At 34.1% G+C, this 27,836-nt stretch overlaps 7 protein-coding genes and 3 long non-coding RNA genes across 12 annotated transcripts in view; 9 read left to right on the forward strand and 1 right to left on the reverse strand.

Annotated features, from left to right (window-relative positions):
- LOC132205750 (ephrin-A4) overlaps window positions 1-27,836 on the reverse strand; it is a 247,326-nt gene that overhangs the window by 42,701 nt on the left and 176,789 nt on the right. The window contains exon 1 of one of the 2 annotated variants that reach the window (XM_059635010.1): window positions 2,464-2,825. The exons of the other annotated variant lie outside the window; for it this stretch is intronic. Within the exon in view, the coding sequence (XP_059490993.1) occupies window positions 2,464-2,639 (176 nt within the window). The 5' untranslated portion in view covers window positions 2,640-2,825. Of the gene's footprint in view, window positions 1-2,463; window positions 2,826-27,836 lie in introns of those variants that run through there. 2 annotated transcript variants of the gene reach the window in all.
- LOC132193122 (uncharacterized) lies at window positions 3,848-4,337 on the forward strand. The gene is made up of 3 exons (XR_009441406.1): window positions 3,848-3,911; window positions 4,008-4,255; window positions 4,308-4,337. It is a non-coding gene; the product is annotated as an uncharacterized LOC132193122 (long non-coding RNA).
- On the forward strand, window positions 4,453-4,838 carry LOC132193087 (uncharacterized). Its single transcript, XR_009441402.1, has 3 exons — window positions 4,453-4,520; window positions 4,595-4,670; window positions 4,720-4,838. It is a non-coding gene; the product is annotated as an uncharacterized LOC132193087 (long non-coding RNA).
- Window positions 4,900-6,411, forward strand: LOC132205646 (uncharacterized). The gene is made up of 10 exons (XM_059634858.1): window positions 4,900-4,944; window positions 4,999-5,020; window positions 5,072-5,130; window positions 5,203-5,305; window positions 5,358-5,599; window positions 5,654-5,713; window positions 5,769-5,802; window positions 5,862-5,941; window positions 5,996-6,098; window positions 6,152-6,411. Exons 2-10 carry the CDS (start codon window positions 5,017-5,019, stop codon window positions 6,409-6,411), a joined length of 945 nt encoding a protein of 314 aa, XP_059490841.1. The 5' UTR covers window positions 4,900-4,944; window positions 4,999-5,016.
- Window positions 10,562-13,477, forward strand: LOC132192720 (uncharacterized). Its single transcript, XM_059612806.1, has 18 exons — window positions 10,562-10,645; window positions 10,710-10,776; window positions 10,825-10,985; window positions 11,037-11,070; window positions 11,120-11,184; window positions 11,240-11,327; window positions 11,388-11,478; window positions 11,537-11,657; window positions 11,709-11,759; window positions 11,817-11,838; window positions 11,902-11,960; window positions 12,246-12,348; window positions 12,404-12,642; window positions 12,700-12,759; window positions 12,820-12,853; window positions 12,916-12,995; window positions 13,045-13,147; window positions 13,203-13,477. The coding sequence occupies exons 1-18, from the start codon at window positions 10,562-10,564 to the stop codon at window positions 13,457-13,459; spliced, it is 1,719 nt and encodes a 572-aa protein (XP_059468789.1). The 3' UTR covers window positions 13,460-13,477.
- On the forward strand, window positions 13,910-16,980 carry LOC132192824 (uncharacterized). Its single transcript, XM_059612990.1, has 18 exons — window positions 13,910-14,122; window positions 14,178-14,244; window positions 14,293-14,453; window positions 14,515-14,548; window positions 14,598-14,662; window positions 14,727-14,814; window positions 14,877-14,967; window positions 15,030-15,150; window positions 15,203-15,253; window positions 15,307-15,328; window positions 15,388-15,446; window positions 15,744-15,846; window positions 15,899-16,137; window positions 16,189-16,248; window positions 16,311-16,344; window positions 16,407-16,486; window positions 16,540-16,642; window positions 16,697-16,980. Exons 1-18 carry the CDS (start codon window positions 14,060-14,062, stop codon window positions 16,951-16,953), a joined length of 1,698 nt encoding a protein of 565 aa, XP_059468973.1. The 5' UTR covers window positions 13,910-14,059; the 3' UTR covers window positions 16,954-16,980.
- Window positions 17,298-17,805, forward strand: LOC132205647 (uncharacterized). The gene is made up of 4 exons (XM_059634859.1): window positions 17,298-17,359; window positions 17,418-17,487; window positions 17,542-17,702; window positions 17,755-17,805. Exons 1-4 carry the CDS (start codon window positions 17,300-17,302, stop codon window positions 17,803-17,805), a joined length of 342 nt encoding a protein of 113 aa, XP_059490842.1. The 5' UTR covers window positions 17,298-17,299.
- LOC132193069 (uncharacterized) lies at window positions 17,844-18,375 on the forward strand. Its single transcript, XR_009441397.1, has 4 exons — window positions 17,844-17,906; window positions 17,959-18,046; window positions 18,104-18,188; window positions 18,252-18,375. It is a non-coding gene; the product is annotated as an uncharacterized LOC132193069 (long non-coding RNA).
- Window positions 18,463-19,239, forward strand: LOC132205653 (uncharacterized). The gene is made up of 6 exons (XM_059634869.1): window positions 18,463-18,474; window positions 18,533-18,554; window positions 18,606-18,667; window positions 18,715-18,817; window positions 18,878-19,104; window positions 19,159-19,239. Exons 3-6 carry the CDS (start codon window positions 18,665-18,667, stop codon window positions 19,237-19,239), a joined length of 414 nt encoding a protein of 137 aa, XP_059490852.1. The 5' UTR covers window positions 18,463-18,474; window positions 18,533-18,554; window positions 18,606-18,664.
- On the forward strand, window positions 19,286-19,952 carry LOC132193000 (uncharacterized). Of its 2 annotated transcripts, XM_059613272.1 has the most exons (4): window positions 19,286-19,312; window positions 19,375-19,457; window positions 19,513-19,615; window positions 19,672-19,952. In XM_059613272.1, the coding sequence occupies exons 1-4, from the start codon at window positions 19,309-19,311 to the stop codon at window positions 19,932-19,934; spliced, it is 453 nt and encodes a 150-aa protein (XP_059469255.1). In that variant the 5' UTR covers window positions 19,286-19,308; the 3' UTR covers window positions 19,935-19,952. The 2 variants fall into 2 exon arrangements, with proteins under 2 accessions (XP_059469255.1, XP_059469254.1); XM_059613271.1 differs by having other exon boundaries at window positions 19,288-19,457.

Here is a 27,836-nt window from a genome sequence, read left to right on the forward strand (position 1 = left end):
AAAACCGATAATTATTGCATGCACTTCCGAGCTCACTCGCGGGTAAATTCTTTCTTCAAAAGTAACGGAGAGAGGCTCAGACGAAACCGCAGACCGATAATGACAACGGAGAGAAGATTATTTATTGTGCATCCTTTCCCGAACCTCCTCTCCTTTTCAACGATAAAAATTACATTCGACCGATAATTACGACGACTATAAATATATTTTTTGCCGGGCAGGCGACGCGCGCGGTTTCAGGATTATTGTAATTATCAAAGGTGGCTGCTGCTGGAAAAGCGGCAGAAACCGCACAAATAATAAATTTGACTCAATAAAAATATATCGGATGGCCCCTTTTCGGTTTTTGTGCCGCGGAAATTATCATTATTAGCGGTGGGATTTGATGAATTGGACGCGGCGGAAGGATGAAATGATGGAAAAAAGAATAAAATAAAATAAACCCCTCGAGCGTGTGCTGCTTTTTGTTCGCGGAGGCGAGGTGCAACTGTTTCTTTGCGTCTAATTTATCGCCGGGAACCCTTTTACGGGCAGTGGGAATAATTCGGAGAAAAGTTGGCCTTTTCTAATCAGCCGGTAGTAAATCTTTCCTAATTTTAGCCTTTTGAGTGATGTTGGTTAATTTGTCTTAATATGCACCGTTTGTGAAATTATAAGGTAGCCAAAAGTCTTAGCAACGCTTACAAAAATCATATTCTTTCTGACAAAAAAAATCTCTAGTAATAAATCTCTCAATTTCTAGTTGAAATATTTCAAAATCGCAAAATGAATTAAAGACAAATTAAATAAATTGTTGCACAACATATAGATTGATTGATGAGGCCATTCAATATTTCACATAAAAAATGGTGCTTTGTCTAAAGTCTGTAAATTATATTGAAAAATTGGTATGCAAATTATAATTATTTATTCCAAAAACCACTTAAAATGAAAAATTATTATTTTATTATTTTATAAAATCTGAATTTTTGAAGGAGAGAAGATTGTTAAAAAATTTCTCTTTGGCATATTTTGTGTGATTTGCTTGTCAAATAACAGTCCAGCAATAAAAATATTTGCATTTTTAACTGGACTCTGGTGTTATAATTTAGTCTTGTTTTATGTTTTTAATTGGAATAGGACGACTATGTTGCTGTAAAGACAGGCTTCGAATTTACTACTTGAATGACACCTGATTTCCATATTTTTACGACGACTGTCTTAATCAAGTCGCAGCGAAACTCAATTAAAAGCAGATGTTCTCTTTTATATAGTTGCAACGGTCCGGCACGGCGGACAGCATTTTTAGTTTTACGAGCGCCGATTAAAATTAGAGCGCACACTTCAATAAACCATAATTTATAAATCTTTTATCCAAAGAAAAGAAAGAATGACACAATCTGCGCAATAAGCAAAAGTTTCCGCACAGCCGAGATTTATATCATTTCCAGATCAGCTGTAAATCTCTCTTTCTCTCTCTCTGGATCATAATTATTATAATTGCGGCTGCGAAGAAAGATAAATATATTTGATCGAGACTAACTTCTGATGTAATAAGAGCAAATTCAATCCAGTCCGGCAACTTTCACCGCAGAAGGCGCAGTCACAAAACGGCAGCGCATTTGTCCAAAGCTCTTAATAAATTTATATAAATCTGGCGCGAGAGGAAAAAAATTGCACCTGTGTGTAATTTGAAATAAAAGACCAATCAAGCGAGCGAATTAATTTCGCAATCGTCACCAGAGCCGTTTCAAAACCAAACTGCGGCGAGATGTGTGTCTGGTTCGCTCCATTGGGTGCTAAATGGCAGCCGCGGCTCTCAATTGCGAGAAAAAATGAAACGGCGTTTTTCTGCCTTTTGCTTCAAGTGAGCCGACGCCGAGTGGTTTTGGTTTGTGACTCTCCACTTTTTGTCTCAAAACTGCTTGCTGGTTTATGACGGGAAAAAACTGAAAGAGCTCAAACGAGGCGGAATTTCTGCGTCAAAACTGAATTTAATCGATGCTGTTGCTGAAATCCTCTTTTATAACAACATTTGTTAAAAATAAGTTAATACAGAAAAGAAAATAACATATTTGCACTTAATTATAAAAATGTTTATATTACAGTTTGTTAATTTATTTAAGTCATTTAAATTAATTACCCGTCTAATTTAAAGTCTTTATAACATTTTTTTATTATTTAAATATAATATATTTCTAATATAATTGTGTAAAATCTTTTTACTCTCTTTCCAAATTCAAAACTTGCGTTGAAAGAAAAATATCTAATTTTTTTTTAATTAAAAATAAAATATTATTAAAGTAGTCAAAAGCAATAATTAGCCATTATAAATTACAAAATATTACTTGCAAGCAGAGAGCCTCTTCCTTATCCTTAATAGTTTTAATTTGGCATTTAATTTTTTCACAAATTATATTTTCGAAAAAATTTCCTTGCGCTATTGAGATTATTTAAAAATATTCAACTTTTCTCGGTACTCACATTGAATTCGACGTATTCCAATGGATGGAAAAAGACTTGCTGCCACTCACTAGCGAGGAATTAATTAACAAGGTCTGTATCGCGAAAACCACGAGAAGAATTCGCATAAGGATCGACGCCGGATCCAACACATCACTAAATTTTCTTCTGCCGACGCTCGGCGGCAACCAACCCATGGCGGCGGCTTTCGGCGTTTTCGTTAAAAAACTGTTCAACAAATAATGGACCTTCTCTCTATCTGGATTCGACACAACTTCTGCCGACGTCACTCCATCGCCAAAACAACAATCCACACACAGGCTCACGTGGCCATGAGAGCGAGCGGGGCCTCGCAGCTCGGACTCTCGAAACACACTGAGGGCCCGAACAACGAAGGAGCCGCGGCTCGAACCGACTCTCCTTCGCCACCTCCTCGCGCCACAACGGTGGGGAATCGAGATTCAGCCGACGTAGATGGAACCACCGTCACTATACCACTTTTTTCAATGCTTGTACTTCTTCTTCGTGCACGGTGGAAAAAAATTTTGTATATAGAAATACACGGAAGAAAGCGACGTCGCCGCCAGACTGTGAGGGGTGGAAGAGAGTATGCAAATTTTCAGCCCCTTGTCCCCTCCCGTCGCTGGCGAAAAATGGCAATTTTCGCTTCTCATTGGTCGCTTCGCCGGCTCCATTTGTCACATCGGCGACGGCCAGCCACGGAAGTCACCGTGTTGGCTAAAACTTAATTTTTTTCAGCACACTTGCTACGAATCAAATTTAATTTCATCGCTGGGAAAACTTCGGTTCAGTTTAAAAAAAAAAATGGGTATAAATAAATATAACGGCAAATTTCATGAAAGTTTATCAGTTTCAATTTTTTTGCTTGTAAAATTTAGAATCTTGATAAACGGAAACGCGTAAAACGGGTTTGCCCCTTTTTGAAATGAGTTTTATTCAGAACATATTTTTAAACGAGTAAAACTTGATGAATTATTAAAAAACGGATTAAAAGTTGATTCAAAAGGTCCCATTTAAAACTGAAATTTTTCTTATCGTCTTGGGAACAAAATCATCTAGCTTAAGCTCAGCCAGTGTTGATTGTGAATTGGTGTAATTTCAAATACAATTTTCCTGATTTTATAAACTTTATTTTTGCCAAAAATATAGACGGACGAGAGGATGACAAAAAAGCAGGCAAGCATCAAAGTTTTGGCGTGAATTGTGAAATAATTTTTACCGGAAGGGATTTGTCAGACTCGTACAGTTGTGCACCAGTCCAGCCATGAGAACACAGCAGCGGTTTTCAAGCGCTTTTATGATTTTATACACTGCCATGGTGAATTAATTTTATTCATTTGTTTTTTTCTTTAAATAGGTAAGATCAAATTTACTGAAGGTATCTGCAGAATTCCTGATGGCTGAAGAGTTACAGTGTCGTCCAGAATTAAGACCAGATTTCTTTGGCGGTGATTAAAAAAAACCACCAAGGCACGTAATGTTATATAACATTACTTGCTATGGTTGGTTTATTTTTCAAAATTTTTTGACAAATTTTAATTTAGTGATCGATTTTGGTTGGAGGCAGAACTTTCGCGAATATCAATGCCTTCAATCCTGCAGGATTTTATTTCAAGAGAAAAGGATTGACTTATTTTCAACCAAACCTAAATTTAACGAGCCTGTATTTAAACCCCAGCAAAAATTTGTCAATTGCATTACGGAGGTTTGTTTGTATTTTTAATAATTTACACCAATGAACTAACTAATCCCAAAAAGAGAAGAGAAATTGTGTATGTTTGCAAGAGAAAAAGTATTGAAAAATTAATTTAAAAAAAGCCCAAATTAAATAATTATTTTTATAGTTAGGGGACTTCAATTGAGGCAGAGCGGCGCTGTACCTTTATATTACTTTGCTGAAAACTTGAAGGCAAGCTTTTAAATAAGTAAATGTGTCATTTAAAATTCCAATAATATATTAATATTTCAGAAATCAAGATTTGAGGCAGAAAAGATTTGTCGTCTGCACGGACTGAATTTTGACATAGACATTCCACAATTGGAAATAATGAAAATAGGTAATTCGTTTTAATATTGCTTTCAAATTAGCAAAATGAAACTTTGACAGTAAAAGCGACTTCTAAAAATTTAGGTCAAGCGTGGTCACCCATCATAAAAACTATCAGAGTGCAAAATGAAACCCTGGTCAGCTGCTTCATCTACGTTAGGTTAAAATTTATTCAAAAGCTAGTCTCTTAAACTGAAATCTATTTTCAGAGAGAACAGCTCCTTTGTTTTGAAAGAAAATGGATGCGGGCAAAAGAACCAATTTATTTGCACTCTGCCTGAAATCTGCCATTCTACGTTCTGCAAAGAAAACCAAGCTAAAATGAGAGTAATAATTTTAAGTTTTCTACGCGTGAAAAGTTAAATGAATTAATTAAATAAAAGGAGCAGGAATTTTGCTATCCAAGTTGTCCAGACACCGATTGTAATGACGAGGTAAAAATTAACAACAAGACTTCTTCCTTTTTATTACTTGATATTGCTTTAAAGGTGCCAGAAAACTTGGGGATGAGTGAGTGATTTTGATATTTCTTAATTAAATAAACTGTGAAATATGAAAAAGGTGACGCGGACACATTGATTGAAGGTTGCGGACGGAAATACGTTATTTCCAAATCAACTGTTAGTTTAGGCTGTTTATTATATATTTATCATTTTATACATTGTCAATTGAAAAAATTTATTTATTTTCAGCATAATCACAGCTACGCGTCAACGTTCTGCTGTTCCAGATTCATGGAACTGGCAAGTTTGGAGACGAAACGAGAAGCAAGTTGCCTGGCCACCGAATTGAAAAGTGACCATTTTCCATTTCTAAATTTTGTCCGTTTATTCAGTGGAGAAAACAGAGAGAAAATTGACCAACATCACTTTGTGGACCTCGGGTGGCTCAGAACCTTGTCAGGACAGCAAATCCTTCGCCTGGTGTTCTACTGGGGAATTTGTGAATCAGGAGGCCCTGAACGTGAGTTTGTCCACGGAGGGTGGTAAAAAGTCTGCGCTTTCAGTGAAAGCTTTGGACGACCGAGAGGGTCAAATGGTTTTTCAAAGTGAAGATAGGTATGTTCGCAAGAGCAGGACATTGTGCGAGGTTGATAAATTTTTTAAACATTTTTATTTTAAATAAATTTAACATAAAAATTAGAGTGAACATCCAAATAATTGTACGCAAATGAAGTGCTTGCAGATCCAATGTTCTGCCGAGGTCTGAAATAATTTAATATAAAAGAATGCAATTTTATCAAATTTAATTTTCACAGATTGCATTAGTAAAATCATTGTACAAGGGAATCAGTAATGAAGAAACAAGCACAAACTTCAATTATCTTCATATTTTTTATTAAATCCTGCAGAGGCACGTTACAAAATTGGATACCTCTTCACCTCTGGTTGTGGGTCAAAGGAAATTGATATTAATCACGATAATATTAAGGTTTGTTTACAAGTTTTGTCAAAAAAATGTTTGGGTGAATTTATAAATTTAAAGAACACCTTCTTTGGTGGGTACAAGTGGTGCTGCGCGGACAACGGCACATTATTGTCAATTGAAACAAAAGAAAAACTAACGTGCCTGGAGAACCTTTTCCGAGGTCAGATAAGTTTTAAAAAAACTATTTTGAAAAATTATATTTTGGAATTACAGAGAAAAACGTGCCAAAGAATCGGTACTGGGTTTCAGGCGCCTCGCTTGGTTGTGCGAAATTTATTGGCAAATGGTGCAACAGCAGGGATGAACCTTTGATTGGTGACCACATTATGTGGGCACCAGGGGAACCGTCGAAAGACCCGAACAAGGAGTGCGTCTATGCCGACTACGACAACGTCACATCGAAATTCACTTTTGGCAAGGCAGGGTGCAAAACTTCCATTTTCTTCATCTGCGAGGGAATAATGCCAATGTAAAATAATTTATTGGGATAATTTTGATTAAAAATAGAATGCTTCTTAAAATTCTATTTTTATTTCAACAATTGTATCAAATAGTAATATCAAATTTATACAAGCGGTCCATAAAAAAACAACAACTAAATAAAACTTGTTAAAAATACTAAATTATCAAAATTATCATTTAGAGCAGCAATGTTTTTTCTTAAATAATAAACAAACTCACAAAATTCGTCAAGGAAACGCCGACTTTAAATTCAGATCGCAATCAAATAAATTTTTCAATTTGTAACACAGCGAATCATTTACATGAAAAGCCAATTATTTAAATCAATTATCAAATTTAGCTGATTATGTTTAAATTTAAAATAACGACTATATTGTCGGATGCACTGCAATTATTTCCACCCATTTTTAGTAAAACATTTCTTGTCCCCTGTCGTCGCTTGCGAAAAGTGGCAATTTTCGCTTCTCATTGGTTACAATTCGCCGTCACTATTTTTTGTCACATCGGCGATGGTCGCAGCCACGGAAGTCACCGTGTTGGTCGAACACATCATTTCTCAGCACAAAAAACTTTTATATGATTGAGTTCTAAAAATTGATTTCCCCCGGTGGAAAAACGTAAGTTCTGCTTTGTAAAAACACTTTATTAACATATTTGCGTTAATTTAACGAAAAATTATTTCCTCAATTTGGTATAAAAGTTTTTTTTTTTAACTTTTGCGCTTGTAAATTAAGCATTTAAATTTACCTGTTTATTTGGAATAAACTATTTCAATATTTTTCTAGTATAATCCTCCTAGTATTTTAACTTGAAAAAACAATAAATTTATTTTATTTTATTAGTAAGCATCCGACGAGCTGCGGACAGGACTTTTAAGTTGTGACGCAAATGATTATTCCCGGAATGAGCAGAGTTGCGTTCATCAAAAGGCCCAAAAATTATACACAAAATAGTTCGCATCTGCGCGGCCACAGGAACGGCGCGGCGTTTTCCCATGGACTTGTCCGCATTTTTTATTTTGTTCTTTTCAGTGGTAAATATTTTTTGATTTAATAAGCAGAAAATATAATTCATTTTATAAAAGGTGACACAAAATATAATGGCTGAAGAATTGCAATGCCTTTCCGACTTAAGACAAAACTTCTTTGACGGTGCTGGATTATAAAAAAATTCTCAAGACATATTATTAATTCAAATTTTAAATTAGAGTCGGATTTCAGTTGGCGGCAGAGTTCCCGTGAGTATCAATGCCTTCAAACGTGCAGGATTTTATTTCTGGAGAAATATATCGACACACTTTCAACCAAACCTAAATTTCGCGAGCCTGTTTTCACACCCAAGCAAAACTTTGTCAATTGCCTTTTGGAGGTGAATATAATTATATAAAAATTATTAATGTAACAAATAATCTAATGATTCAATCAGAGGAGAGAGATTGTGGATGTTTGCAAAAGAAAAAGTAAAGCAGAATTTATAGAAAAATCAAAATGAAAATTATTCATATAGTTAGGGGACTGCAATTGAGGCAGAGCGGTGCGTTGCCTCTATATTATTTTCCAAAGAATGTACATGCAAGTGAATAAAATTATAAATTTAATTCCACTGACCTATCAATAATTAAACATTTCAGAAATCAAGATTTGAGGCAGAGAAGATTTGTCGTCTGCACGGACTAAATTTTGACATAGAAATTCCACAAATGGAAAAACTCAGAATAGGTATTTTATTTAAATTTTGTATTCAAAAATGCTGCATAAATGAGCTAATATTTGAAAAAAAAAGACTTTCCATATTTCGATCAGGCTTGGTCACCAATTATAAAAACTATCAGAGTGCAAAATGAAACCCTGGTCAGTTGTTTTATCTACATAAGGTTAAAATTTATTCACAAGCTAGTCTGTTTAACTGATTACAAGGTCTGTTTAAAGAGAGAACGGTTCATTTGTTTTAAAAGAAGATGGATGTGCGCAAAAAAACCAATTTGTTTGCACTCTGCCAGAAATCTGCCATTCTACTTTCTGCACAGAAAGCCAAGCAAAAATGAGAGTACGTTTGATTTTCCACGTTTGAAAATAAAATACAATAATCTAATTAAAAAAGGAGCAGAAATTTTGCTATCCCAGTTGTCCTGATGCAAATTGTAATGAAGAGGTATAAAATAATTACAGACAACTTCAGATTTTATTTTTGATGTTTCATCGTGCAGGTGTCGGAAAACTTTGGCATAAGTGAGTTACTTTCAGATTATATAAAACTGAACTGTGAAATGTGAAAAAGGTGATTCGGACGCATTGATCGAAGCTTGTGGACGGAAGTACATTATCTCAAAATCTGCAGTGAGTGCATGTGGCCGTCTCTTCAATACAAAATACAAAACTTTATTTTCAGCACAATCGCAGCTACGCGCCAACGTTCTGCTGTTCCAAATTCATGGAACTGGCAAGCTTGGAGACAAAACGGGAAGCGAGTTGCCTGGCCAGCGAATTGAAAAGTGAACTTTTTAAATTTTAAAAATTTGCCCGTATATTCGATGTATCAAAATCAGAGAGAAAATTGGCCAACATCACGTTGTGGACCTCGGGCGACTCAGAACCTTGTCAGGACAGCAAATCATTCACCTGGTGTTCTGCTGGGGAATTTGTGAATCAGGAGGCCCTGAACCTGAGTTTGTCCATGGAGGGTGGTAAAAAGTCTGGGCTTTTGGTCAAAGCTTTGGAAGACCAAGAAGGACTAATGGTTTTCCAGAGCGAAGAGCGCAGAGTTAACAAAAGGACTTTGTGCGAGGTCGGAAAATTGTTTCAAATAATTTAAAACATATAAATACTAAAAAAATCAGAGTGAACATCCAAAGAATTGCACACAGACGAAGTGCTTGCAGATCCAATGCTCTTATGAGGTCTAGAAGAATCGAAGGCATTTTATGATATACTGTACATATTAATATTAACTTTAATTTGCAAGATTGGATTGGCTAAATCAGTGTACAAGGGAATCAGTAATGGAGAAATTGGTGCTAGTTAATTTGTTTTTCATTATTCATATTTTATCCTGCAGAGACGCGCTACAAATTTGGATTCCTCTTTTATTCTGGTTGTGGGTTAAAAGATATAGAAATAAATTACGAAAATATGAAGGTTCATTCATTTTGCAAAAATATTTTTTTTTTTAAATAATGTATTTAAAGTACTCCTTTTTTGGCGGGTACAAGTGGTGCTGTGTGGACAACGGCACATTATTGTCATTTGAAACAAAAGAAAAACTGACGTGCCTGGAGAACCTTTTCCGAGGTTAGATAAGTTTTAAAAAAACTATTTTGAAAAATTATATTTTGGAATTACAGAGAAAAACGTGCCAAAGAATCGGTACTGGGTTTCAGGCGCCTCGCTTGGTTGTGCGAAATTAATAGGCAAATGGTGCAACAGCAGGGACGAACCTTTGATTGGTGACCACATTGTGTGGGCACCAGGGGAGCCGTCAAAAGACCCGAACAAGGAGTGCGTCTATGCCGACTACGACAACGTCACATCGAAATTCACTTTTGGCAAGGCAGGATGCAAATCTAACTTATACTTATACATTTGCGAGAGAGTAACGTCAACTTGAAAGGATTTTGATTAAAAATAGATTATTTCTCAAAATTACAATTTCTAGTTTTAATAATTTTATTAAATATGATAGTATCACATTATTACAAAGAATACAAAGGTAATCAACATTAAACTTTTAAAACGACTATTCTAAAAATTCAAACAATTCAATTTGAATATTTTTTTAAAGGCACTTTTATACAACAACAATTTTTTTTTAAATTAAAAATTACATTTTGATTTTGATCGAATTTTTACTTAGCAAATTTTCCCTGCTTCCTTGCTATTATTCTGATCCAGTTTTATTCATAAATATAAATGTTCGGATTTTTTGAGTCGCACTTTTGACATTATTATTTTGGCAATGAAAATATGTTCTTGACACAAAATGCACACCCACAATATTTCAACTGGAACATAAAATTAATGATTTTCGTTTAAAATATTTTGAAAGCATTGGGCGTGCTGGTGACGGGACGACATGCATAAAAGTTTTGACGTAAAACATTTTTCCTGTACTGGAGAGCAATGTTGCTCGAAAAGCAAAAATGCTATATAAAATATGAAGCTCATGATGGTATGTATCAGCCCAGCAATGCGAACGGAGCTGCGTTTTTCCAGGGATATTACCTCTTTTCTTATTTTCTGGTTTACCATGGTACATAATATTATATATATTTTTTTTTTCAAATTAAGCAGTAAACATGGTTAATTTACACTAGGTACCTCAAAAAATGATGGCTGAAGAATTGGAATGCCTTTCTGACTTCAAAAATAATTTTTTCGAAAGTGATTTAAAATGCCCATGTTATGCAATTTTGTCTAATTTTAAATCAGACATGGATTTCAGTTGGAGGCAGAAATCTCGCGAATATCAATGCCTTCAAACGTGCAGGGTTTCATTCCAGGAGAAAAGGATCGACTCAATTTCAACCAAACCTAAATTTCGAGAGGCAGTATTTACGCCTAAACAAAAATTTGTCAATTGCTTATCAGAGGTTTAGACGATACATATTTTTTTTCCAAAAATTAACCGAAAATTTAAGCAGAGTAGGGAAATTTTGGATGTTTGCAGGAGAAAGAGTATTAATAAATTAATTGTAGATGAGAAATTAAAAAAACATTTGTATAGTTCGGGGACTTCAACTGAGGCAGAGCGGCGCTTTACCTTTATATTATTTCCCCGAGAATGTACATGTAAGGTTTTATAAAATTAATTCTGATTTGTAATTTGAATCACTTAAAACTTCAGCTATCAAGATTTGAGGCAGAAAAGATTTGTCGCCGACATGGACTGGATTTTAAAATTGAAATTTCGCAACTTGAAAAAATCAAAATAAGTATTAATTTCGCTTTTTCTTCCTCAAATAAATTTTATTGTTATTATTTTCAAACAAAAGACTCTCCAAGTTTGGATCACGTTTGGGCTCCAATCATAAATACTAGCACACTACAAAATACAGCCACGATCAGCTGCTTTATCTACAAGAGGTTTAAATTTATTAGAAATAAAAATAAAATGATTTGAAAAACTAAGATTTATTTGAAGAGAAAGCAGCTCGTTTGATTTGAAGGAAGATGGGTGCGGTCACAAGAACCAATTTGTTTGCACTCTGCCTGAAATCTGCCATTCTACTTTCTGCATTGGAAACCACCAGGGAAAAAAGGGAGTAAAAATATTTCCAAATTCAGAAGAACTTTAAATTAAACTACCAAAAAAGGGTCAAGAATTTTGCAACCCTGGTTGTCCAGATGCAAACTGTAATGACGAGGTATTATATATAAATTTAAACTTAAAAACTAACTTCACGATACACGATGCATTTTAGGTTGCTGAAAACTTTGTTATAAGTTATATTGTTTTATTTTAAAATATTCAGTAACCTGCAAAATCATTTTAAATTTCATAAAAAGGTAGCACAGACACATTGATCGAGGCCTGCGGACGGAAATACGTCATTTCCAAGTCGGCAGTAAGTGCAGCGATTCTCTGCAATGTCAAATACCAAAACTATAATTATTGTTAGTGGAAAAGGGTCACACAGTGTACCTGTGCCCCATACAGCCAACAAATCCATAAAAAAAGTTGTATTTTCTTATAAAATTTGAAAAATTTTTGAAAGAATATACAATTATAATAATATGAAATAATTAAAATAGAAAAAGTAAGCAATTAATTTCATCAATTATTATTCCCCGATGAATTGGAAATTTACCAGGAAACGTTGAAAATATTTTTTTATATTGTTCATTTTCAGCACAATCGTAGCTACGCGCCAACGTTCTGCTGTTCCAGATTCATGGAACTGGCAAGCTTGGAGACGAATCAAGAAGCGAGTTGCCTGGCCACCGAATTGAAAAGTGAACATTTTAAATTTTAAAAATTTGCCCGTTTATTCAGTGTAACCAAAATCAGAGAGAAAATTGGCAAATATCTTATTGTGGACCTCAGGTGACTTGGAACCTTGCCAGGACAGCAAATCATACACCTGGTGTTCTGGTGGGGAATTTGTGAATCAGGAGGCCCTGAATCTGAGTTTGTCCACCGAGGGCGGTAAAAAGTCTGGGCTTTTGGTCAAAGCTTTGGAAGACCAAGAAGGACTAATGGTTTTCCAGAGCGAAGAGCGCAGAGTTAACAAAAGGACTTTGTGCGAGGTCGGAAAATTGTTTCAAATAATTTAAAACATATATATAAATACTAAAAAAAATCAGAGTGAACATCCAAAGAATTGCACACAGACGAAGTGCTTGCAGATCCAATGCTCTTATGAGGTCTAGAAGAATCAAAGGCATTTTATGATATACATATTAATATTAAATTTAATGTGCAAGATTGGATTGGCTAAATCAGTGTACAAGGGAATAAGTAATGAAGCAATATGCACTAACTTCAAACTTGCCTATAAATATTTTAATAAAATTTGGTAGATGCGAATTACATGAAAGGAATCTTTGTTATATCTGGCTGTGGATTAAAAGGCATTGGCATAAATCAAGGATCTATGAAGGTTTCTCTACACATTAAATCTAATATTTTTTCTCAATTCATTTTCTAAGAATACCTTTATTGGGGGATACAAATGGTGCTGCGTGAGCAACGGCACATTATTGACATTTGAAACAAAAGAAAAACAAACGTGCCTGGAAAACCTTTTCCGAGGTCAGACAACAAGTTATTTTTATAATATTTAATAGAATTTCTATTTTAATTTCAGAGAAAAAGGTCGCAAAGAATCGGTACTGGGTTTCAGGCGCATCCTTCGGCTGTCCAAACATAAACCGTTGGTGCAACAGCAGAGACGAACCTTTGATTGGTGACCACATTATGTGGGCACCAGGGGAACCGTCAAAAGACCCGAGCAAGGAGTGCGTCTATGCCGACTACGACAACGTCACATCGAAATTCACTTTTGGCAAGGCAGGTTGCAAAACTGCCCTTTATTACATTTGCGAGGAAGTAATGCCAACTTAGAATAATTTATTGGAATGATTTTGATTAAAAATAGAATATTACTGAAAATTACAATTTCTTGTTTTAATAATTTTATTAAATATCACATTATTACAAAGAATACAAAGGTAATCAACATTAAACTTTTACAACGACTATTCTAAAAATTCAAACAATTCAATTTGAATATTTTTTTAAAGGCACTTTTATACAACAACAATTTTTTTAAATTAAAAATTAAATTTTGATTTTGATCGAATTTTTAAACTGATTAAATTTTCCCTGCTTCCTTGCTATTATTCTGATCCAGTGTAAGTAAAACCTTATATTCATAAATATAAAAGTTTGGATCTTTTTAAGTCGCACTTTTGATATTATTATTTTGGCAATGAAAATTTGTTCTTGACACAAAATGCACACCCACAATATTTCAACTGGAACATAAAATTAATGATTTTCGTCAAAAATATTTTGAAAGCATAGGGCGTGCTGGTGACGGGACGACACGCATAAAAATTTTGACGTAAAACATTTTTCCTGTAGTGGAGAGCAGTGTTGCTCGAAAAGCAAAAACGTTACATCTATAATAGATGCACATGATAGTGGTGTATCAGCCCAGCAATGCGAACGGAGCTGCATTTTTCCAGGGATATTACCTCTTTTCTTATTTTCTGGTTTACCGTGGTAAATATTTATTTTTTTTTTAAATTAAGCAGTAAACATGATTAATTTACAAAAGGTATCTCAGAACATGATGGCTGAAGAATTGGAATGCCTTTCTGACTTAAAAAATAACCTTTTCGACAGTGATTTTAGAAGCCCAAGTTATGCAATTTTGTTTAATTTTAAATCAGATATGGATTTCAGTTGGAGGCAGAAATCTCGCGAATATCAATGCCTTCAAACGTGCAGGACTTTATTCCAAGAGAGAAAGATCGACTCACTTTCAACCAAACCTAAATTTCGCGAGGCTGTATTTACACCTAAACAAAAAGTTGTCAATTGCTTATCAGAGGTTCTTAGACAAAACTTATTGTTAATATTTAAAAAAAAAATTTCACCAAAAATTTAAGCAGAGCAGAGAAGTTTTGGATGTTTGCAGGAGAAAGAGTATCAATGAAATAATTGTAAATGAGTGATTAAAAAAAAATAGGTATAGTTAAGGGACTTCAACTGAGGCAGAGCGGCGCTTTGCCTTTGTATTATTTTCCTGAGAATGTACACGTACGGTTTTCGAAAATTGATTCTAATTTATAATTTATATATATATATATATATAATACTTCAGCAATCAAGATTTGAGGCAGAAAAGATTTGTCGCCTGCATGGACTAAATTTTGACATTGAAATTTCGCAACTTGAAAAAATAAAAATAAGTATTAATTTTGTTTTTTCTTCCTATAAAATTGACTGTGACATTTTATTATTAATACAAAAGATTCTCCAAATTTGGAGCAAGTTTGGTCACCAATCATAAATACTAGCAGACTACAGAATACAACCACGATCAGCTGCTTTATCTACAAGAGGTTTAAATTTATTAAAGTAATATAAAACCATTTGAAAAACTAACAATAAGATATATTTGAAGAGAGAGAAGCTCGTTTCATTTGAAGGAAGATGGGTGCGGTCAGAGGAACCAATTTGTTTGCACTCTGCCTGAAATCTGCCATTCTACTTTCTGCATTGGAAACCACCAGGAAAAAAAAGTTGTAGGGATATTTTCAAATTCAGGTGGAATTTATAATAAAACTTACAAAATAGGATCAAGAATTTTGCTACCCTGGTTGTCCAGATGCAAACTGTAATGACGAGGTATTAAATATTTTAACTTGTAAATTAATTTCACGATGGCTAATGCATTTTAGGTTGCTGACAACTTTGTTATAAGTTATTTTGGTTTATTTTAAAGTATTCAGTAACCCTGCAAAATGATTTTAACAAAAAAGGTAGCACGGACACATTGATCGAGGCCTGTGGACGGAAATACGTCATTTCCAAATCAACAGTAAGAGCACCGATTCTCTGCAATGTCAAATACCAGAACTATAATTATTGTTGGTGGAAAGGGGACACATAGTGTACCTGTGCCCCACACAGCGAAAAAATCCATATAAAAAAGATATCTATTTTTTTTTAAATTTGAAAAACTTGTGAATGAATATAGGATTTTAATAATACGAAATAATGAATAGTATAGCTATTAAAAGTAAGCAATTGATTTCATCAATGGCTTTCCCCCAAAAATTTGAAATTTTCCAGGAAAAAGTTTAAAAAAATTTTTGTTCATGCTGTTTATTTTCAGCACAATCGCAGCTACGCGCCAACGTTCTGCTGTTCCAGATTCATGGAACTGGCAAGCTTGGAGACGAAACGAGAATCGAGTTGCCTGGCCAGCGAATTGAAAAGTGAGTATCTTCTATTTCTAAAATTTGCTTGTTTATCCAGCGGAGAAATCAGAGAGAAAATTGGCAAATATCTTGTTGTGGACCTCGGGTGACTCGGAACCTTGTCAGGACAGCAAATCATTCGCCTGGTGTTCTACTGGGGAATTTGTGAATCAGGAAGCACTGAACTTGAGTTTGTCCACGGAGGGCGGTAAAAAGTCTGGGCTGTTGGTCAAAGCTTTGGAAGACCAGGAAGGACAAATGGTCTTCCAAAGTGATGAGCGGAGAATTTTCAAGAGGACATTGTGCGAAGTTGAGAAATTATTTCAAATCCTTTTCAAAATTACAACCGTACAAAATTAGAGTGAACATCCAAAGAATTGCACACAGATGAAGTGTTTGCAGTTACAATGCCGTGTTGAGGTCAGAAATGATCGATTTATATTATATATAATAGATATTTATTTTGAATTTAAATTGAACAGCTTGGTGAAAAAATATCTTTGTACAAGGGAATAAGTAATGATGAAATTTGCTCTAACTTCAAATTTGCCTATAAACATTTTTATAAAATTTGGTAGAGGCGAATTACAAAAAAGGATTCCTTGCTATATCTGGCTGTGGATTAAAAGAAATTAGCATCAATCAAGAAAATTGGAAGGTTTCTCTAAAACTATCTAATCAAGAACTATTTATCACAATTAATTTTCTAAGAACACCTTTTTTGGAGGATACAAATGGTGCTGCGTGGACAACGCAACATTATTGACATTTGAAACGATAGAAAAACAAACGTGCCTGGAGAACCTTTTCCGAGGTCAGACAACAAGTTATTTTTATATTATTTAAACAAATTTCTATTTAATTTCAGAGAAAAAAGTAGCAAAGAATCGGTACTGGGTTTCTGGCGCATCCTTCGGCTGTCCGAACATAAATCGTTGGTGCAATAGCAGGGATGAACCTTTGATTGGTGACCACATTGTGTGGGCAGCGGGGGAGCCGTCTAAAGACCCAAGCAAAGAGTGCGTCTACACTGACTACGACAACGTCACCTCGAAATTCACTTTTGGCAAGGCAGGTTGCAAAACTGCCCTTTATTACATTTGCGAGGAAATAATACCAACTTAAGAAATAATTTTTCTTGTTAATTAAATCAACAGAAGATACATTTAAATTCTATCTGTTTTAGTGACAAATTTATAATTAAATTGTGTATAATTATTTTAAATGGATTTTAATTTACAGAATAAATTTATAATGTAAAATAAAGAAAATGTTAGCCGGAAACAAAGTTTGAAATGATTTGAAGCCTTTGTCGACCTGTTGATATGCGCATCACAGCAGCCATTTATCACGTTGATGGCCCGTGCTTGCGTTATTGCCACAGAAATAACTTTGACGCTCAATATCAACGCTGCACGGAAGTGACGCTTACAGACCTCCACGGCCCAGAAGTTCAGCGAGCGTCACAGACATGCGTTTCACCAAATGGGAACTATCTGTACTTTTCAACTCAATCTCCATTGTTTTAATGGTAAAAAATTTCAGAGGCAATAATTTATTTATTTTTAATAGCAATTTAATTTTATCAGACAGCCCAGGACTTGAAGAAGGAGAGCCAAATCAGTTGTCCCTTGAGCGTGCAGCACATTTTTATCAGAGGTTGTAAGAAATTTTATAATATTAAATTTTAAATTTTTAATTATTCCTCCATAGGAGCTGATGTGCAATGGAGGCAGTTTTACAAAGAGTACGGCTGTTTGCACCAGTGCTGGAGTTTTTCAAACGGAACGAAAATTGATTCGGCTTCGCTCAAGCCCAAAATGCGTGAGCTCGTTTTTCGACCTTTTCAAAATTTTGTAGACTGCACCGTTGAGGTACAATTTATTGAATTAAATTCTTGTTCAACAAACTCCGAATCATTTCCAGAAAAGGCAAATTACGGCTGCTTGCAAACTCAGATGTAAGTTTGTTGCTTAAATTGTAAAATTAAAACAAGAGACTTTTTTAATATAGTAAAAGAACTTCAACTACGACAGTATAGTGACTTTCCACTTGTATTATTTTTGGAAAATATAATCGTAATTATTTCAAATTTGGCTAACATTTTTCTCAATGCAAAAATGTCTACAGAAAACTCGTTTTGATGCTGAAAAGTTTTGCCGGCATCACGGACTGCTTTTTGAGGTTGACGCTTCGGTGTTAGAAATCATGAAAATAGGTTCACAATTATTAATTTTTGTTCAAGTTGCAATAACAATAATTTTCAATTAAATAGATTGGGCAGCAAACGATCAAATTTGGGCACCAATAATAAACATGACAAATACTACATACTGGCCCGACTGCTATGTATTCAAAAAGTTAGAAAACTTGGGTCTTAATCAGGGATTTAAATTATTAAATTATTTTTTATTCTTACCTAGGGTTGGAAAATCAATTGTTACGGAAAAGAAAAGATGCAACGAAAAGAACTTTTTCGTTTGCACATTGCCTGAGATATGTCATGACACCTTTTGCAACACAATGAAGAATTCGACATTCAAAACTGTAAAAATAATATAAAAAAACCTAAAAAATAAACATTTTAAATTTTTCTAGACCCCAGAATGTTATCCCTCTTGCTCATCAGGAGAATGTGGTGATGAAGTAACAATTTAAAAGTTTATTTTGTTCCTTTGCTGATATTTAAAGAAATTTTTTAAAGACACCTGAGACATTTGGTTTAGGTTCGTGAAAAAGAGAAAATGTCGAAATTTTTAAATTATGTTTGTTAACAGTTGACGCAGATGGGATCAAATTTGATGCGTGTGGACGGAGATACGTCATTTCCAAACTCATGGTAAAAATTAATTGCTTTCTCCCTCACATCCTAACCTAAATTTCCAGTTGAACCAAACTTCCGCCCTTGCGTTTTGCTGCACCAAATTCATGGATCTTCTCAGTTTTGAGACGATAAACGAGATGAGCTGCTTGGCTGATGAACTTCGGAGTAAAAACTTTATTTTAAACGACTGATCAAATTTTAGTCCAAAATATATTTTCCCCAAAGAAAGAAAACTGTCCGAAGTGCAATACTGGACTTCGGGCGACAGCGATCCCTGTCCGAAATCGTATGCGTGGTGCTCAAGGCGGGAAATGATCCCCATGGACAGTCTGAATTTGACTCTGCCTAGCGACGTGGGCAAAAAAACAGCATTGACGATCAAGATTCCTACAGAAGGTTTGGTCGTTTTGCAAAACGATGAGAAAAAGTCTCAAAGAAAAGCCATTTGCAAAGTATTTAACTATGAAATCATTAAAAGCTTTATTTTTAATAAAATTATATTTCAGCAAAAACTTTTAAAAGATTGCTCAATATCAGATGTCAGATGCATAAAGTTCAAATGCTCACAGGAGGCAAGTTTTAAATGAAAAATTGTTTTACGTTGAAATTTTTATTTAAACTTGTAGACTGAATTAGGCAACACAGTTTTAAAAGTCATGAGTAAATAATTAATTAGATCAAAATGTTTTGTGGTTATTATTTCTATAATTTCTTCAAATTAGGGGATAATTATAGAAAAGATTCGTACATAACTTTGGCTGGTTGTGGATCGAAAGAGATTGGCATCAACACAGCAGGAATAAAAGTAAACATTCCTTGACCCAATTAGAAAATTTTTTCATCAAAAATATATTCCAAAGAACACGTATATTGGTGGATACAAGTGGTGCTGCGTGGACAACTCCACTTTCATAGGGTTCGAGACAAAGGAAAAACTGTCTTGCGTAGAAGATTTGTTCAGAGGTTCAGAAAAAGCAATTTTTTAATTAATTTTGCAAATTAAAAAATATTTCTTGCAGGGAAAAAAGTTCCGAAGAATCGATACTGGGTTTCGGGCACATCGTTTGGTTGCCCGAAATTAATCGGCAAGTGGTGCAACGGCAGGGACGAACCTCTGATAGGTGACCACATACCTTGGGCACCAGGAGAACCGAGCAAAGACCTGAGCAAAGAGTGCGTCTACGCTGAATACGACAACGTCACATCGAAGTTCACTTTCGGCAAAGTGGGGTGCAAAACCTCTTTAAATTATATTTGTGAATATAACTCTCTACTAGTTTAATTAATTGATACAAAATTGCATGTTTAATTAATCTTTTTAAGTTTTTTAAGTTGTTTGCAAAGGTTGAGAATATTTCAGTTTAGAATAAATTGAGTATCTATAATTGCAGATTTCGGTTACATTGTGCTATTTGTGTAAAATCAAAATAAAGTTGTTAAATGAATAAATTGTTTGGACATTTATATAAAATTGCTTTCTTGTTATACATAAAAGAAAGTAATTTATTATGTTTCTGTATAACACTATTGGAGAACTTTAAAAAGAAGTAGTGTTTTTGGAAGCTGGAACCCACGTTAAAAACAGGACAATAAATTTTTTATAGTAATTTTTAATTTAAGTGTTTTCATTTATGATAATTTTCTTTGTCCTTTTCTATTTTTTTTCTCAAATCTGTATGAATAAACAAAAGCGTTAAAAATCTAATAAATATTGTTTCGTGTTTCCGGTTATGGCCCTATTTGCATCTCCAAATGAGACTTTCAGGAAATGCGGCACACAAATTGCGAAACGTTGCACCGAGCAAAGATCATCTCTCGGCCGGCGCTTTATGACAAGCTGCCGCGGCCTCATTATTATTGTTATTGTTATAAGCAATGCCGCAGATAAAAATCAAATCGTGAGTTGTTTTCTTTTCATATTCCACTCTCGGCCGCGGTTTGTTTTACAATCGGGAATTAAAATGCATCTCTCGGCGTTTGCAATGCCGGCGCCTCTCAAACGCAAGCCGAAGTTGTTTAGCCATATTTGGTTGATTTTTTTCATGACTTGCTCGCAATAAGTCTTAGAGTCTTACGTCAATTGAATAATTAGTTATAGAAAATCACTCGACTGTGATTAAAATGAATAAAAGGATTAAATTGAAAAAGGAAAATCAATCAATATTGTTTTGATCTTACTTGCCAACTGGGACTTAAGTTTTCGCTCCTTGTCAGGATTGGAAACACTTACCTGAAACAAAAAATTAGAAAATTGTTAGTTTTGTATAATTTAAGAGTCAGATTATCAATTTAAAATATTCTGGAACATCACGTATTTTCAACTTTAGTTTTTTTTTTATATTGATACATTGAAATTAAAAATCAAGCTCTTTTCTTCTAATTTAGATCAAAATATTGACCATTTGTTTAGAATAAACTGTATGTGGAATTTTATTTATTAATCTGGCACGCATCGCATTAAATGACGAACGGTGACATTTAAAACAAAAAACGTCCACAGCAAAATATATTGAGAAGAATGGGACGCTCATTTGAATTCATCTCGGCGCGCAGCAATTTCGTAATGAATCATCGCTCTGCGGCATTGTCATTTTTTTTACTATTCTGGCACGTTTGCATTCACAAATTTATTGCCTTAATGCAGCGAAACACGCTTTTAATTATCGCCGGTTGCTCGTAAAGAAAACCTCACGTGCGTTTTATGCATTATCCTTTCTTTCTGTGCTGGAATTTTATAAGCTTTGAAAAGCGCTAATGTCATTAAACGGTGAGAAAATGGGCAATTAGTCATTACAGGGATAAACATAACGGCGAGTACGCAGGCAATGTGCCAAAATTTGAATTATCTACAGCTTCTGAAGAATTTATTTTCTACTCTTATATGCTATTTGATTAATTTAAATCTTTATGCAAAACCGCGAAATTTTCACTCAAAATATCATATGGAACTAATCAAGTAGTGGAAAAAATGTACCCCTATAGCAGAAATTAGAAAATTAATAATATTTCAAACTATTTCTATTTTATTCAATTACGTAGATTAATTAAATCAGATTTTTTTTTATAATAAATCGTTGTACACAATGTAATGATCCAATTAAAATAAAAAATTCCAGGAAATTTCTACTTGGGTCTCTAAGCTTTGATTCTCATTTTTCATTCCGCAGAAATGCTCTTGAGTGCGCAGCCAAGCGAAGGATTGTGACAATAACTCATGTAATTACAAACCGCGATGTCATTTCAAATGTGTTCTCCCTGCCCTTTCCATGCGTTATTATTTATCGGTCTGCTGGCCGTTCAGACAGTGAAAGTCAATAATTAAAATAATCGTGTATAAATAATTATTTTCTCGGCGAAGAAAGAAAAGGTCATTTAATAACAAGACGATTCTTAATCAACCTTGACAAATATAAAAGCGATTAAGAAACTTGTAGTTTTCGTAAAAGTAACAAAATATTATGGTCCATTCCAAAAATTTTAGTGGCTCATCTCTCTCGTTAAAAATTACATATCACGAGTGTCAAATCGCGCCAGGAAAGGAAAGCAGCAGTTTCGCTCTCGTCGAGCGATATTATTTGTGCTTTCACATTTGGAGCATTGGAAAAAAAAGGATCGATGGCTGCACAAAAGGTCGCCCAGGGCTTTTCGATTGTGTGCTGCTGATTTTCTGCAGGATCGAGAGAGAAATTTTTGCCGTAATTGTGCCCTATTTGCGCTGAGCCAAGTTTGCATCTCTCCACGAGCAGTTGAAAAAAGTAATTGCTTTTTAAACATGAGAGTTATTGGAATGTGCTGTGCACTCATAATACCACGTGTGTGTGCTTTCGAGTTCGATTTCAAGAGTCGATTGTGTGCTCAGTCACTTTCGTTTCTCTTAGTATTTGCATTAGTGGAAATCACACAATCTGCCATAAATCCCATAAATCGCTCAGATCAGACCCATTAATGTGAAATGAGAACATCTTAACATAAGATCGTTTAAATTTTATAAATATAAGAAAAATATATTTTAAAAATTTCAACAAATATCATTTGCAACTAATATTATAATATGTGGATTATGATATTATTTTAGGCTGGTGGCAAAAAGTCGCTTTATTTTTCATTCAAGACGTTCCAATAATTTAGAACCATTTTCTGAATATGAATTTTGTTTTCATGATTTCAATTTTTACAATAAATTTATAAAAGAAGTTTTAAATCTTGCAAAAATATTTGAATTAAACTAAAATTTTTCAAATAATTCAGGAAAATCTGCCATAAAAATTAATTAAAATTGAAAATTTCTCATAAATATTATTTATAGATTTCTAAAAGAGATGCAAACCACAAAGATTGTCACTCGTTGCGTAAAACTTTGCGGTTTCAAAAATATCCGCTATTTTTTGCAGTCAAATATTTATTTCCATCTGTCTTCGGGCAAAGCAGATCGTCTTTCAAGCGAATGATTTGTCCGTCTCGAGAGAGGGGCCATGAACTTTGTCGAAACAAAAAGAGCCGATTGTTTCCTCTCATCAGCCCGACGTGTGGCTGCTGCGTATATAATATGTTGATGAAACGCAGGATGAAAGAAAAACGTCGAATTTCGCAGCCGCTCACGCGCGGCGACGACGCGGCAATATTTGTTATTTTTATTTATTTGCCCGCGAAGACAAAGCGGTCGCTCTGCTATAGAAATAAACGCGAGAGACGTTGTATTTTTCTTCCCATTCCCAGCAGCAGCAGCAGCAGCGAGATAAGCAAGTGACAAGTATATTTCCTCGTGCGCCACACCTGCAATTGTCTCTCCGCCAGCCGTCGCGGTCGCTGCACTTATTACGAAATTCCTTTCCGAATATAAAAATTTCCAACTTATTGGTCACTTTTTCTCTTTTAAGAACGGAAAAATAAATATATCATAAAGTACGAGATTTTAGTACGACTTCAAAGGATGAAGGAAAAGGCGTCTCTGCGCTGTATTCTTTTATGTAATTTGGAAAATAAATACAGTCTTCCTGTGTGTTGGCCCATTCATTCTTTTTCTTTCTTTTTCTGGGTTCAGCGCAAATATACTAAAATTTTATGGACTTCCTGCAGCAGTGAATCAACCACGTGCTGGCTCAAGAATTATTGTTATTATCGGTTGGAGAAATTTTTACTTTTGTCTGTTTCGTAACTCAGAGATGAGCAGACAGAAAAATCATCAGCCAGAGTAATGGAATTGGAATTGTCCGGTTATGCCTTTCGATTCAATTGTCATTAAACAAATAAACTGTTTTCCGATATTGCTCATGTACTTTCTCTTTCGGCCAGTAAGTACAAGAATTGATTGATGAATTGCGTAATTCAATTTGAATGCACATCTGCTGGATATGTTAGAAACGCAAAATTAATAAAATTATTAAACTTTTTACAAAAAAATATGGATTATAAATAATAAATTTTAAATTTAAAAAAAGTATAACACTTCAGCTTATTTTAATTAGCAAAATTAAAGAAATTCAAAACCTTATTTGGAAAATTTAAAAATTTAATGTAACAATTACAACAGAAAATTTTAATTATTCTTTCCAATTGCTGTAAAAATTAAATTTTTAAGTATCTAATTTAGCGCCATTTTCCGCTGAATTTAAAAGATTCGAAAGCTAATTTTTATTAAAATCGTAAGAGTTGGTGCACATTTTACATTTTGTGTGATGTAATATCATTTTTAACGCAACAATTAAAAAACTTGCTCTTATAACCTAGTTTAGATCGCTATTATTTTAATAATTATGACATACGTATCATTTTAAATTAATCTTCTAAATTTGATGAAAAATACAGCCTAAATACTTTTATATTTTCGTTTAAAAAATATATAATATTTTATCTCTGGATCTGTTTCAACTGACAGTTTTTCACTTCCTCCTGCTCTCATTCCGAAGCTCACGTAAACAGCGAAATGTTACAATCCCCACGGCAAGCACTCGAAACTGCCACAATAGAAATCGAAACGTCCGTCCCCACATGTCCCAATTATTGCCATACACTGCTCTTTTTTCATTTCAAAATAATAAATCTCGCATTTCCTTTACCGCGCGCGGTGACAAAACACATCAAAGCGGGACAAAAACCCATGGCATCATGAGAGAGCTGAATGTTCTGTAAAATCCGATACATTCACAATGCATTCTTTGCCAGAAGCTCTCCTGTTGCTCTGGTGGTTGACGCGCGTTTTCCATTCTCTGGTTGCTCTCCTTTTTACCGAGAAATCCCCACGCACGCCATTTACGTCCAGGCTTATTTTTTCCAGCTCAACATCTTTCTAGGTAGGAATACATATTATGAAGAATGCTGATTCGCATACGGCTAGAACCCTTTTCCCTTTTTGTATGCATGATGAATGGACTTGGTTTTGAATGGCAAACGTCGTTTTGATGGAGTGTCCGTCCGTCCATTTGACTGCTCGGGGATTTGCACCTGTGACACGCAGGAAGAGGATTTTCGGCGATTTCGTTCCCACAGGAGAGACTTTCCTCAAAAACTCTTTCATTCAGCTTGACGGATCTGTCCCGTTTCTGTTAGGCTCAGCATTCACTTTTCCTCATTATGCGCAAAAGCAGCCTAAATACTGAATTGTAATGAGAGAAAATCAAGTTTTGAAAGGAATTTTGCCTTTGAGAATATTTTAGAATAAAAAATTAATTGGATAAAATTGGAAAATTGAAGTTATCAATGATATGCAAATAAAATTGTGTTTACTCTGTTATATAAATTTGATTTTTATGAAATTTGAAGCAACAATCAAAATGTGTTTACATTGTTGTTAGCCAATCAGAAGTGAGAAGTGGTGCCATTTTGATGGCACTTTTTCTGATTGGTCCGACTCCAGAAACAATGAAAATTGATTAATTGTTGCATCTGATGTAGGATTTATTTTCAGTATTTCATATCATTAAATTTTCCAGGTTGTTTTTTTTATTTTTAGAAATAATAAAAATTATAAATGCCAAAATATATCTGACCAGAAAACATATGAACAGGTTTCCTGAGGGTGTTTCAATTTATTACGTCAACCCTTTTATCTCAAAGAGATTTTTTATCAGCAGTCTCTGTACAAACACTACTTTTAAGCCGCATCAGCACCTCGCGCTATTTCACTGCTCGACATTATTTTTTATTATGCACGCATATTTCTCGGTTTTATTATTTTTATTGTTGTTCAATTATTGGAGGCATAAAAATGTCCCTTTGGCTTATTTAAAAAGCATTTTCTTGTCTGCAGCCATATCGCAATTGAAGGAGGCGTTGATATGGGTGGGGTTCCCTCTCCGTGTCTCGTCGGAACATGTATGGCAAGTGAGGCTGCAGCTCTAATAAAAAGGTACTGAGAATCGGCCGAGGCAAAAATTTAATGCTTTCGCCTTAACGGATGCAAAAACGCCCGACTTTGAACAATTCCAGTAATGCATTTCCAGACAAATTAACAATAAAAATTACTGAAAGCAATAATTAATATTACATAGTGAATCTATAATAAAGTTAATGTAATTTTAAAATATGAAAAAATTAATAACAACCTTTAAAATAACATTTCATTATAAACAGAGTTCCATTAAAAAGGGAATTTTTAAAAGAAGTGTTTAAAAATAATTATAATTTCTGTTAAAAAAATTGTTTCTACATATACTCAAAATTACAATATATAATTTCCATAAAAAAAATGTAAAAAATTATAGCATGAATTGCAATGAATTTAGGATTTTATTTTTTTTTATCTAAATGTAAGAAAAAAAATTTAATTAAAATTCTTCATTGATTTGAAACGCAGTAATACAGTCATAACATCAATTAAAATAGTTGAACAAAATTACTTATTTATTTGCACTTATCGTTTGTTATTTACGTGCAGGTCGAGTAATAACAAGAGGCGTCTCGTCTCTCTCGGGTGAGCGTGGGGACGTTAAAGAGTTTGTAATTTGTCTCGTTCCACATACCGGAGCAATAAATAAATATATATTAAATAAAGAAATATGAGCTGAGGTATAACAACAACATCTCCCAGGCAGCGCTTATTATATACAAGTCGCGCCACTCAATGAAAATTTGTATATATAAATAAGCTCATTTGCATTTATGCTAATTTAATTGTGTCACCACCGCTAATTAATTAACACGACCGTAATGATTTGCCTGTCTATGTTTATGTCTCACAGCCGACGCCGTGGGCACGCGGCCTCCAAACTAGTTTGCTAATGGGCGATTTAATTGGTGTTATATTTCATTCCGATTGGAATTGTAAATAGAATTGGCAAGAATATTTAAATTGAAAAACCTTCTCCTTTTTGTAATTTATGCAACTTAAACTCTTTAGAAAACTAATATCAAAAACTTGCCAAGAAAAAATGGCAGCAGTTATATTTAATGAATTTCAAATAGCATATTATTAATTTTTGATAAAAGCTTATTTAAAACACTGTCATAGTGAGAGGAGAGATTTAAACTCAATTAAAGAATTAAAATTGATTTTTACATTGCACTTCAATGCCTTCACAAGTATTTATAATAAGTAAAATATATTTTATTTGCGTTTTTTAAAGCATTAGCTTATATTATATTATATCTCTGTTTATGATCTAATATAACAAATAATATATATTATATTTTTTAATGAAAAAAATAGCAAAAATAAAAATAAATTATTTTATTTTTTTAATGAATTTAAAAACCAAATAAGTTTTTTGGATTTAGTTTTTTAAAATTAAGAATTTATATTTAATAAACAGCTGGTATTGTTTGCATGTCAGATTAATGGATTTTTATTGAAAAAAAATATTTCCTCTCACTTAAATAAAATTATATATACATTTAATCTTTCCCTCTCTCAACGCATGGATATTCATTTCAGTCGACCACAAATTCAACATATATAGCACGAGATACAATTTCAGTGGAGTTTTCCTTGCAAAAAACACGCGGATAATAAATACTTCTCTCATAAACGTCTTCGTGTGCCACTGCCGTTCGCGGCTGCCGTGCATGCGACGCCGCGGGCCACACTTCTTTGGTCGTTTTTACGAAAAGTTGGCAGCAAAATTCGGGGGCAAAAAGCTGACCGGGGAGGCATGCGATGCCACAACATTAAACATCGCGTGAATGAGCGAACGTTATTACAAGAAAAATTCGTGTGATCGAAAGGGAATTACGGCGGCATTCTTTCGGT

The sequence above is a fragment of the Neocloeon triangulifer genome, unplaced genomic scaffold (genome assembly GCF_031216515.1).
Source record: "Neocloeon triangulifer isolate White Clay Creek 2 clone unplaced genomic scaffold, ASM3121651v1 ptg000003l, whole genome shotgun sequence".
In the NCBI taxonomy this organism is placed as follows: domain Eukaryota; kingdom Metazoa; phylum Arthropoda; class Insecta; order Ephemeroptera; family Baetidae; genus Neocloeon; species Neocloeon triangulifer.